Below are 12,228 nucleotides of genomic sequence, written 5' to 3'. Positions count from 1 at the left end.
ACTCCAGTTGTGTGTTTTCCAGGTGTAGTTGACACACAGTGTTACATATTTTCAGGTATATGCATAGTGATTGGACAAGTTTATACGTGATGTTCGGCCCACAAGTGTGGTAGCTGCCATCTGTCGCCCTACAATGCTGTCACAATACGACTGACTATGTTGCTTACACCGTGCCTTTTAGTCCCATGACTTAGAGAATTACTTCTTAAAATCCAAATGTTAAGTAATCCTACAGCACCTAATGTGATGATGTAAATGGTCTTCCTAGTAAGGCTTCACCTGGTCAATGTTAATGGGCCAGCGCTTGACATGATTTGAAGCTAGGAAGACTCCACGTTCTGTGTGTCTTCACAGTAGTCCAGATGTGAACTGAATGATGAGACAAGTTTCATGGTTTCCAATTTTATTTTTGTAAGTGAATATTAAATATTACAAGGAGTACAACTAAATGCTTTTGTCAAAACGGCAAAATTGTCAACATGCCTCAAATTTTTTTTTGTCCCTTTTGTATCCCGAGGGCGTTACAGTATGCCTGGGGCATAGGCTACATTCTATATAATGAAAATGATAAATGTTTGAGTGTTGCCTGTTTATTGAATCTTTGAAACAGACTTCAGGTGAGATTTAAAATTAGGGCAAATAAGCATTAAAGGATCTTTAAAGCAGTAAAGATGCCACGGTTTGCAGCAATAAACTAACAGAGTGATTTGTGGCCATTGTGGTCCTCCTTTCCTCCGCCTGCTACTACCCTTCCAGTTACCAGATCTGTTAATTCAACCTTTGAAGTGACTGACTTGTCTGTGCCTCTGCATGTTTACTACTATTTCAGGAGTCCAAGCCACCGTCTACCTAAGCTCCCCTTACCACTCTTCTCCTCCAACCCGCTCCCCGCATGAGACAGTCAGAGTGTGCTTGATAACGTGTCTACATCTTGAAATGTTTATAAGTCCACCTCCCCACCTTGCAGCCCCTTTGGTGTGTTTCTTTTGTCCTTGGGACCTAATTCAAAATCCTGGTGTAACATTTACAACCCTGCACGCTGATTGCTGTTTGCCCTCCTCCCTCATTACCTTTTGCCCTCTCTTCTCCTGTTTTGCCAAACAGACATTGCTTCAGATCCTTTCATTTGCTGTGTTCTTTCCTGTGTTAGGGTCTTGAAACTGCCATTTCCTCTGCCTGAAATACTATTCTCAGCTTAGGTAATTCTGATTTATCTTTCAAGTCTTAGTGGTAGTACGTACTGCTTCCTTGGGGAGCAATGCCTTGGACCTCTAATCAAATTTGTGTCCTTTTATATTCTTCGGATAGAATGTTTTCCTTTCAGCGACCCTATCAACTTGCAGCTACGTGTTTGTGTGTGTGTTTAAGATGTGTCCTCACTAGGGGTGCCTGAATGGCTCAGTTGGTTAAGCATCCGACTTCGGTTCAGGTCATGATCTCACCATTCATGAGTTTGAGCCCCGCCTCAGGCTCTGTGCATCAGCTCAGCCTAGAGCCTGCTTCAGATTCTGTGTCTCCCTCTCTCTCTGTCCCTTCCCTGCTTGCGCTCGCTCTCTCTCTTCTCAAAAACAAATATATATTTATATATATAATATAGATTTTTTATATTTATATATATATTTATGTATAAATATATATATAAATATAAATATAAATATATATATATATATACACACACACACACACACACATATATAAATCTGTCTGCGCTAGGTAGTAAGCTCCACACAGTAGGTGCCTGTTTTTGCCTCCAATGTATGATCCATGCTTAGTGTTTGCCTAGCACATAGATTCTTAGTAGCAATTTTAGTGAAAAGTTGAATTTGCCTTGTGAGTTGGCAATGTATCAGGCTTACAACATGTTTATTATCCTCATGTTGAATCTGAGATAAGCATTTAATTTTGAAAGAGAGTAGAAATGATTTGTTCCTGCTGCCCATAGATTAGCATATTGGGTAGCATGAACCATGCATGAGAACTGGTGACTGGCCAGCCACATGCACGAATACATGAATGATTTCTACTTTGCTTAACAGACAGAAAAACAATGAATATAGAGTGGTATTAGGCAGTTTTCACTCTATCCAGAACTAAGAAAGAAACTCCGGGCTTAAAAACAAAAACTTGCCTGTTTATTGCTTTACAGTTTATCCAAATTGTTAGATACCATGAGTCCTTGCTTGGTGGTTTTTTGGCCAATAGAATTTCAGTATGCAGTGCACTAATATCAACTCCTGGATTGGCTTAACTACCTCTGATGTCACAATATCCCCATGAGGAAGTCATAATTTGCTTGAAATCACATTGTACTAATAACAACTCTTGTTCTGTTTCATTACAAGAAAGATAATCTACCAAAAATAAAAATGCTGGAAGGAGGAACATACCTCTGATCAACACAGACTTTTTTCCATTTATGTGCTTTAATTATCTACTGCCAACAATTGAAGTTAGCTTCTTTGCTATTTTTTTTTACAACTGATGTTTTGTTTTTTGTTTGTCAGTTAAGAGGCAAATGGAGGAATGAGCCTACTTAGAATTACTCCTTCAACTCATAGTTCTGTTTCATCTCAACTATTGCGGCTTAGCATCTTTCTACTACTTAGCCTTTCTGGCTCAAAAGGAAAAGCCATTTGGACAGCCCACCTGAATATAACATTTCAGGTGGGAAATCGGATTATATCTGAATTAGGAGAGAGTGGCGTGTTCGGAAATCATTCTCCTTTGGAAAGGGTGTCTGGTGTGGCGGTACTTCCTGAAGGATGGAATCAGAATGCTTGTAATCCTATGACCAACTTCAGCAGACCTGAACAAGCAGACTCTTGGTTGGCCCTCATTGAACGGGGGGGCTGTACTTTTACACATAAAATCAACGTGGCAGCAGAGAAGGGAGCAAATGGGGTGATCATCTATAACTATCCAGGTACGGGTAACAAAGTATTTCCCATGTCTCACCAGGGAACGGAAAATATAGTTGCAGTAATGATAGGCAACTTGAAAGGCATGGAACTTTTGCATTTGATTCAGAAAGGAGTCTACGTGACGATCATCATTGAGGTGGGAAGAATGCACATGCCATGGCTGAGCCATTATGTCATGTCTCTCTTTACCTTCCTGGCTGCCACAGTTGCCTACCTTTTCTTGTACTGTGCTTGGAGACCTAGGGTGCCCAATTCTTCCGCCAGGAGGCGAAGACAGATGAAAGCAGATGTGAAGAAAGCTATTGGTCAGCTTCAACTGCGAGTGCTCAAGGAGGGGGATAAGGAACTAGATCCAAACGAAGACAGTTGTGTTGTTTGCTTTGACATCTACAAACCCCAAGATGTAGTACGTATTTTAACTTGCAAACATTTTTTCCATAAGACGTGCATTGACCCCTGGCTTTTAGCACACAGGACATGCCCCATGTGCAAGTGTGACATTCTGAAAACTTCAACCCAGACAATCTTCTGAAGATATAACTGAGTCTTCCCAAAGGTTAAAATTAAATGAATTTTCACGTAATACTTTATGTAGAGAGAAACTCCATCTCCTCTACCTAAGCACTGAAGAGGATGAAAGTTGCGTTTTTAAAATAAAACTCCATATCATGCCAGCTATTTGAACTTGTTGTTTTTCTATTAAGTTGTTAGACTTTTTTGTCTTTATCCAAATAAGAACATCAGTATATGTTTAAAAGCAAATTAGTTTTATCTTCAAATTAAAATGATTTTGGTGTTGAGGCTATAGAGAATTAGGCATGATATTTTAAAGTTTCTTTTTTAGATTCATTTTATTATTTCTATGGGTTTTTTAATGATGAAATTAATTGTCAAATTGGTTTCCATACAACACCCAGTGCTCATCCCCAACAGGTGCCCTCCTCAATGCCTGTCACCCACTTTCCCCTCCCTCCCACCCCCCCATCAACCCTCAGTTTATTCTCAGTTTTTAAGAGTCTCTTATGGTTTGGCTCCCTCTCTCTCTCTCTCTCTCTCTCTCTTTTTTTCTTTTTTTTCCTTCCCCTATTCCATGGTCTTGGTCTTCTGTTAAATTTCTCAGGATCCACATAAGAGTGAAAACATATGGTATCTGTCTTTCTCTGTATGACTTATTTCACTTAGCATAACACTCTGTTTTTGATACCTAAAATCTCTATTAAATAAATTTCATTATAGGGATGCCTGGATGGCTCAGCCAATAGAGCATGCAACTCTTAATCTCAGAGTTGTGAGTTCAGGCCCCAAGTTGGGCATGGAGCTTACTTAAAAAAATAAAATCATTATATAATTAGACCTTGATTTAATTCTCCACGGTTAATCAATAGGAACTCTGGTTTCCAAAGGCACTGGGTAGATCATGCGTTCTAAGTAATTGCTTGGGATGACAACACCTCTGGTTAGGTAACTAAAATATTTTAAATTATTATAGACCTCATTTAAGGACAGCATCACAAAAAAATATCTCTTTTGTTTGTCAGAGCCTAGTTAGCCTAGCCTAGTGAGTTAGCTCTGGTAGCAGATTTCTCTTCTAGAATTAACCTTAGTAAAGTGCTTTTGTTTTCTTAAAATGGTGGTGAGTGTGTTTCTGCTTGGGCATTTTGACACAGTTCTAGAGTGGAGCTGAAATTTTGTTCAGCTGCCTTTAAAAATTGTGAGTAGATAAACACAAATACTTCTGTGTAACAATGGAGAGGCTGAAAGATTTGGGTTTTGTGTTTGACTAAAATCTCTCTGGATGAAATGCTACACCATTGGTATCAACTTAGGTGGCACTTTAAGGATATAGACACTGTGTACTACACATTTTGAAGAGCGGGTTGGATGGAAATACGATCAGGTCAGTGGCCTTTGGAAAAGAAAATTCACTCTTGGGAGCTGAAGTTTACTCAGTAGTATTTGTTCTTATGCCGCTTGGGTTGGGCCTGTAGGACCCTGTTCTTCTTCCCTGCCTCAAGTTTTGTTGACTCACGTTTCATAAGAACAACTAGCTCCCTTAGCCCTGGTGAGACCCAGCCAAAACTGTCTCTCAGCATCCTGTGTTGTAAGGACAGACATTTGTATTCAAGGTAAAAATTCTTGCTTTCCTAGCCAGTGGATAAGAACCACTGAGAGATACCCTCATGGAAGTGTATGCCCCTACACCAGGGGCTGTCCATGTTTGTTAGTCCACGAGTCACTTTGGTATGAAGTCCTTTTGTGCCAGTGATAGAAGTGGAGCAAAAATATAGGCAGAACTGATAGTGTATGTGGGGATGGGGAAGGGCAGTTTCTATCAGGAATGTTTGATTTTAGCAAATGTTTTGTTCAAAGCATCTGTGACCTTTAACACTGCTGTTGGTGTTAATCTAAATGAGGGACCTTGGGGCGCCTGGGTGGCTCGGTCAGTGAAGTGTCCGACTTCGGCTCAGGTCATGATCTCACGGTCCGTGGGTTCGAGCCCCGCGTTGGGCTCTGTGCTGACAGCTCAGAGCCTGGAGCCTGTTTCGGATTCTGTGTCTCCCTCTCTCTCTGACCCTCCCCCGTTCATGCTCTGTCTCTGTCTCAAAAATAAATAAACGTTAAAAAAAAATTTTAAATAAATATAATTAAAATAAATGAGGGACCTTGATGTTTTATTAAAATCAATAGTTGCTTTTTTGTTAAAGATGAATGATGCGAAGACTGCTAAACAGAATTGTTTCCCCTTATACTCTTCCTCTCTTCCCTCAAAATATTGTTAGATCAGTAACAGATGTCAGTGTCTGCAGAGAAAAGAGATTAAAGTTCTTTACTGCTGTCATCCCTATGGATAGACAACGTAAGAGTGAGACAAGCGAGGCTAAAGTAATCTAACAGGATACCCTCCTTTTAAAAATCAAAACCAAATCAAACCAATGAACCTGAGCAAGCAGTTGTTAAATAAACTTAGTACAGTGCTTTATGTGATAAATAAATCTATTGTGATCACGTGAGTGAAAAATGGTAGTAACGCTCATTGCTTTTACCACATAATTGTTCTTCATGCTAATTCCTAATTATTTTAAACTTGCCATTTTGTTGCATGTTTCCTCGATTTGTGAAGAAGAGTGATAATGCTGTGGCTTTCTTGCATATGCTTTCAGGTGTGTGTGTGTGTGTGTGTGTGGTATGAATTTTATATTTCTGATTTAATGTGATACCTGTTAATATGTTGCTCAGGGATTGACTTGATCTTACAACCTAGGTATCTCCCATAACAGTATTTGAAACTCTCAAGTCAGTAAGTTGACAGCAGATTCAAAGCTCTTATCTAATTGGCTGTGTTATCTTTTATGTCATAATCACATCACCCAATTGTAAACAGTATCTGGAGTTACATTAGTGGGACTGGGATTTTTTTTTTTTTTTTCAATCTAAAGGGTTTCTCTTCCTCTCTCTAATAAAACATCTGAACCTCCTAAGACCTCTTTAAGAATTTCTTACAAAAACATGCCGGAAGACCGTGGAACTTGTTTTCACCCTGAAAATTTTTCTCATTTTATTATTTTCAACTGATTGCCCATAGATGTGGAAGCCACATCTTTTTGTTGGATTGGTTCTTCAGTCGCTAGGTGGGGAGAGAGATGAATCCACTCAAGATTAGCACTTACAGAAACAAAACTGCTTCTTCCTGGCTTATGAAATTCAGTTTTCTTTGGCTTCTTAGTCACAATTGTTGCAGAGCCAGTGCTGTCTGGACTGCTTACATGAACATCTCGTTTCATGTTGGGAATCAGATGTTGTCAGAGTTGGGGGAAACGGGAGTGTTTGGAAGAAGCTCCACTTTGAAGAGAGTGGCAGGAGTTATCGTGCCACCTGATGGAAAAACTCAAAATGCATGTAATCCCAGTACCAGTTTCAGCAGATTGAAGAACTCAGAGACCTGGCTTGCACTTGTTGAACGAGGTGGTTGTACCTTCACGCAGAAAATTAAGGTGGCCATTGAGAAGGGAGCCGGCGGAGTGATCATCTACAACTTTCCAGGAACTGGCAATCAGGTTTTTCCCATGTCTCATCAGGCATTTGAAGACATCGTTGTGGTGATGATTGGTAACCTCAAGGGTGTGGAGATTTTGCATTTAATTCAGAAGGGAGTTCACGTTACAGTCATGGTTGAGGTGGGGAGGAAACACATCATCTGGATGAATCACTATTTTGTCTCTTTTGTGATTGTCACAACTGCTACTTTAGCATATTTCATCTTTTATCATATTCGGAGACTTTGGATAGCAAGGATTCAGAACCGGAGATGGCAGCGGTTAACAACTGATCTCAAGAAAGCCTTTGGCCAGCTGCAGCTTCGGGTTCTGAAAGAGGGGGATGAGGAAATCAGTCCAAATGGAGATAGCTGCGTAGTTTGCTTTGAACTCTATAAGCCTAACGATACAGTTCGTATTCTCACTTGTAAACACTTTTTCCACAAGAGTTGCATTGACCCCTGGATTCTGGCCCATGGGACGTGCCCCATGTGCAAACGTGACATTCTTAAAGCTTTGGGTATTCAGGTGGATGTTGAAGATGGAACAGAATCTTTGCAAGTTCTCATGTCAAATGAATTGTCCGATGCCCTGTCCCCTGATGAAGAAGAGACAGACAGTGAACTTCCTCCTGTGAGAGGATCTGACAAAGTGGCCCCTTTGGAAGCGGGGGAAGTGCCACTGCCCCCTCAGAATGACAGCCAGCTTACTTCAGTAGTGGAAGATGTTCATCCTTTACCTTGACAGCATGACCTTTGAGCAAGTGGATTAAACCTGTTTGTCAACTCAAGTCCTAATACTGACAAGCAGTTTGTTTGAAGTGTGGTTTTTGTGTCCTCTTGTTACTTTGGTAACTTTCTGCATTGTTTGTCAAGCAGAAAAAGGGCCTAGCAGGATTTTTTTGTTTACCTTTTTGCCTTTGCTAAATGTAACTTTTTGTCCATGTCTATTGAGTATATATGTCTATTTCTTTGTACACATGCATGTTAAAATCAAGAATGAACTTTCCCCCCTAAATGTTTGTACATATTCTGGGCTCCATCTTGATAAGAAAATTGTTCACATATTCGCATGTTCCTTATACAGAAGCCATCAATTAAGTTTGGGAACCATAAATTATCTTATGTGCTAGAAAGAGTAATATTTTTGATATATTTATAGTACAATATACTACTTTTGAAGTCAATGTGTGCTGTGGTTTTTCATTCTTAGCATGAAAATTTTGCTGTACAGAATTTTATTACTCTCACCCTTGACAAGAAGTTGTTTTCAAGCTGTTAGTACATTTTGATGGGCTCTGCATATGCATGGTGATAGTAATTTTAAAAGTAAAACACTAGCACTTTTCAGTGAACAGCAAATAATTCAGTGCCCAATATTGCTGAAAAGTATTACATGTTCATGATTTGTGGAAAGATTTAAATGGTCAAGAATTCCTATGGTGTTTATTAGGGTGTATTCATTTCCTATGTATTTCAGCTTACTAAGTATGTTTTGTCATTAAAGATTTAAAACGTGCTAGATTATTTTCAGGTAAGTATCACAATGTAGATGTTCTTACGACAGCGTTTGTGTTTATTTTGTTCACTGTATTTTCAGGATCTAGCAGAATGCTGGACACTCATAGTTTTGAGTGGAAGGATGAGTAACAAGTATTTTTTTTCTGTAACATAAATATATATTAATATGAAAACCTGGGTAGTTTATCCCAATCATACAAAATAAGGGGAACTTAGTCCTGACAATTTTCATCCTAAATCACCTTGACAAAATAGAAAACTGATTCTCAGCTCAGAATCCATTATTTCAACTTAACATATATAGTTCTAACAAGGAGCTTTGAACTCTTCCCGGCTTGACAGTTGGTTTTTAGTTCTTGTGCAACACTAAGAGAGTGGGGTTTTTTTGTTCTTGGCAACACTGGAGAGAGATCTGTTAGGAATTTTCTTGAGTTCATTGCTGACAACCCTGGAATTCAGAAGCCGGTGGAAGGGCAACAGTTGATTCTAACTATTTAAAGGAGGGAGAAACAATCATTGAAGGCCAGGGAGAATCGGAACACAGCAAAATGTGTCCAAGATGACCAGGTAGAGGGGTGAAACTTGACTTGGTACACACATGCTTCTTTTTATTTTTGAATGTGAGTGTGCTATCGGGGGAGGGGTGGAGGGGGAGGGAGAATCTTAAGCAGGCTCCATTCCGGGCATGGAGCCAGATGAAGGACTTGATCTCAGGAGTCTGAGATCATGATCTGAGCTGAAATCAAGAGCTGGATGCTTAACCGACTGAGTCACCCAGGCACCTTTACACAGGCTCTTATACCTAACCGGGGAGAGGTTTGATTCAGTTAATCAAAGGAACTGGTCTTTGAAAGAACTGCAGAGCACCGATACTGTGGAGGATTTCACAGAAACACTGTTGGGCAGATCTTTTTGCTTTTACCTGGGAGAGTAAATTTGTTTGAGGTACCAAGGATCACTTTAAAGAGACAGGAGACTGAAGGTCATTTAAAAGCCACTCCTACTAGAATCTGTTGCTAAATCCAGGATAAGTTGTCTTTCTCAGACTGTCCACTGTTGGCATCTCAGTCTCTAGGGCTGGCAGCTCATGGAGTGTCAAGGGTGACTTCCACTGGTTGCCCAAGAGAATCATTGGAACTATGGAAGTGAATGCATCTTGGCAGCCCCCGATCCTAGGTTCTAGAATCATTACAGCTGTGTGTCCTCCTGGCAAATTAAATATGGGTTACATGTTCCACGATAGACCTAGCATTTAAATTTGCTTTTCACACTGCCATTGTGTTCTCTTTCAGTCCTTCCTGTGCCTCCTTGGTTTTTCCTTTTGGTTCATCATTGTCAACCATAAACATGACTTGTCATGTGTACAAAATTAACATATATTAACTTTCATAATTCAGTGTCTCATTAATGATAGACATTTAACACACTGTGGGCTTATTGTCTTGATCTGAGAATTTTCAGTGGATACCCTTTAAAAGGTGTTAGAACCTGTATTTGTGGGGGGGAAGGAAAGGTCAGTGAGCTCGGGAGCTGTCATTGCTGAGTTGTCTACCATGCAGTAGGCAGAGGACTTAGTGCTTTCTCTTTCTTTTTCTTATGTCCGAACAAAACAGTTTTAATTTTTGTCTTTAGAATGTTGCAAACAGATCAGTTAAACCACTTTTGCTGAGTTTAATAACTAGAACCTGGAAATAAGGCTGCCGTGTCAAATTTAAGGTATTATTCATTGTAGTAAATTTTTACCTATTTTGTGGGCTACCTCATTTTCTCTTAGTGAGGTAAACATATTTTGTCATAATGGCACGGGACCATGATAGGAACTGTCTTGCTCCTAATACCAGCGTCATGATACATTTCCCTTGTGTTTCTTCGTACATAATTTTGCATTCCCTGGTAGTTGATTCCCCACACCCACCTCTAATAGGGGGGTTTGATGTTCCTTATAAAAATGTAATTTCTTTGCTTCATTACTGGGATATATTAGGTTTAATTATTTACTAAACCGAAAGTGGCCTTAACCACTTGGTTGAACTTGACCGCTGATTGGGTGATGCAATAGGTGATTTTATCTATACATTTCCTTGTATGACAAGACACACTAAACTATATCCCTGTCTCGTGCTATAGAAATACTGTAATGTAGTTGTGCTGTAGAGAAATGTTGGCCAACCATACTATTTACAATAGTATGTGTACTTTAAAAGGCTTAGCTTGAGAGCTGGTGTTTCTGATGGTATTTAAGTTTTGTGTACAGTTAATGTTTTCTCCTACAGACTTTCAGGTTTTTGAAGTAGCACACAGGAAGCAAGGAAAGGATCAGAATTTGGAGAAGCACTGATGTAAAAAAACAAAAGAAAAAAACATTCACTCCTGGCTACTGTGTGAAGGGTAATGGAGACTCCATGTTCTTACTCCATCATTTACTATGGGCACCAGTTTCCGTCTTTTAGAATTTATTTGGCTTTGTGCTTGGTGCATTTTTAAGTGTTTAGTGCTTACTGATGAAGAATACGGATTATGAGTTACTGCAGTTACCAAAAGAAATATCTTAAAAATACCTGTTTTTATAAACTGCAAGTACTTTTTTTTAGAAAAGGAGGGAATAATGCACTTGAGATTAGCTGCTCCCTGTGCACAGGTGTTAAAGCTCCTCATCACAGTCCCTCCACAGAAACCTGCCTTATTTGTAGATATTCTACCTATAAGTCTTCACAGTTGTGCTGTCATCTTAGACCTCCGAGATAGAGTTCCTTGAGGACTTCAGCTGCTGACATGAACTTTCCTCATTGTTGACGACCAGCGTAATCCTGATTTCAAAACTTCTCTACACCTGTAGTGTTCATCTCCCAATTCTACAACACACCATTGTTGCCGCCATCAGCTTCTGTCATTTTTGAAAATGACTCAACTAAGAGCATCTTTTTCAGAATTGCCTCTTTGAATTCACTTGACTTTTCCTTTCCATCCCTTGCTTGCTTTGTTCTCATTCTATGGTTTCCTGTACCCATTCTTTTCCAGCCCATCTCTTTTCCAGCCCATCTCTTTTCCAGCCCATCTCTTTTCCAGCTGCAGCCTAGAACCACCTATCAGCCATTTGTTTTGTTCTACCACATGCCACTGAATTCCTTGCCTTCTAAACTTTTTTCCAGGACGATTGGTTGTCTGAGTCATCTCTACTGATTTTTACCAGATACTTAGTTCTGTTTAAAAATTCTTTATTCTCAGGGCGCCTGGGTGGCTCATTCGGTTGAGCGTCCGACTTCAACTTAGGCCATGATCTCACAGTTTGTGGGTTTGAGCCCTGCATCAGGCTCTGTGCTGACAGCTCAGAGCCTGGAGCCTGTTTCAGATTCTGTGTCTCCCTCTCTCTCTGCCCCTCCCCACTCACGCGCTGTCTCCCTCTGTCTCAAAAATAAACAGTAGAAAAAATTTAAAAATTCTTTATTCTCAGGGTGCTTAGGTGGCTCAGTTGGTTAAGCATCCTACTTCGGCTCACATCATGATCTGAGTTTGTGAGTTCGAACCCTGCATCGGACTCTGTGCTGACCACTCAGAGCCTGGGCCCTGCTTCAGATTCTGTGTCTCCCTCCCCTGTTGGCTCTTACATGTGCACACTCGCTCACTCTGTCTTAAAAATAAATATAAAAAAATTTTAAAATTCTTTATTCTCTTAAGTCCCTCTTTCGTTTCTCATGGAGCAGTGCTTCTTGACCTTGGCTACACATCAGAATCCTGCTGAAGGCTCTTAAAATT

At 39.9% G+C, this 12,228-nt stretch overlaps 3 protein-coding genes across 9 annotated transcripts in view; all 3 read left to right on the top strand.

Annotated features, from left to right (window-relative positions):
- CADPS2 (calcium dependent secretion activator 2) overlaps window positions 1–12,228 on the top strand; it is a 534,192-nt gene that overhangs the window by 157,192 nt on the left and 364,772 nt on the right. The window contains exon 1 of one of the 7 annotated variants that reach the window (XM_042923271.1): window positions 4,731–4,818. The exons of 4 other annotated variants lie outside the window; for them this stretch is intronic. The gene's annotated coding sequence lies outside the window, so the exon portion shown is untranslated. Of the gene's footprint in view, window positions 1–4,730; window positions 4,819–8,943; window positions 9,043–10,805; window positions 10,864–12,228 lie in introns of those variants that run through there. 2 more of the 7 variants (XM_042923264.1, XM_042923288.1) reach the window with 2 other exon arrangements.
- Window positions 2,305–3,599, top strand: RNF148 (ring finger protein 148). The gene has a single exon (XM_042923316.1). It carries the CDS (start codon window positions 2,524–2,526, stop codon window positions 3,451–3,453), a length of 930 nt encoding a protein of 309 aa, XP_042779250.1. The 5' UTR covers window positions 2,305–2,523; the 3' UTR covers window positions 3,454–3,599.
- RNF133 (ring finger protein 133) lies at window positions 6,345–7,745 on the top strand. Its single transcript, XM_042923301.1, has one exon. The coding sequence runs from the start codon at window positions 6,563–6,565 to the stop codon at window positions 7,697–7,699; it is 1,137 nt and encodes a 378-aa protein (XP_042779235.1). The 5' UTR covers window positions 6,345–6,562; the 3' UTR covers window positions 7,700–7,745.

Source organism: Panthera leo, chromosome A2, assembly GCF_018350215.1.
Source record: "Panthera leo isolate Ple1 chromosome A2, P.leo_Ple1_pat1.1, whole genome shotgun sequence".
Lineage (NCBI taxonomy): Eukaryota > Metazoa > Chordata > Mammalia > Carnivora > Felidae > Panthera > Panthera leo.
The sequence above is the reverse complement of the archived record's forward strand: the minus strand, read 5'-3'. Positions and strand labels throughout refer to the sequence as shown.

What these genes read in the sequence shown, in the direction of transcription:
- RNF133 (XM_042923301.1), top strand. Translation starts at nt 6,563, where the DNA reads ATGAATCCACTCAAGATTAGCACTTACAGAAACAAAACTGCTTCTTCC.
- RNF148 (XM_042923316.1), top strand. Translation starts at nt 2,524, where the DNA reads ATGAGCCTACTTAGAATTACTCCTTCAACTCATAGTTCTGTTTCATCT.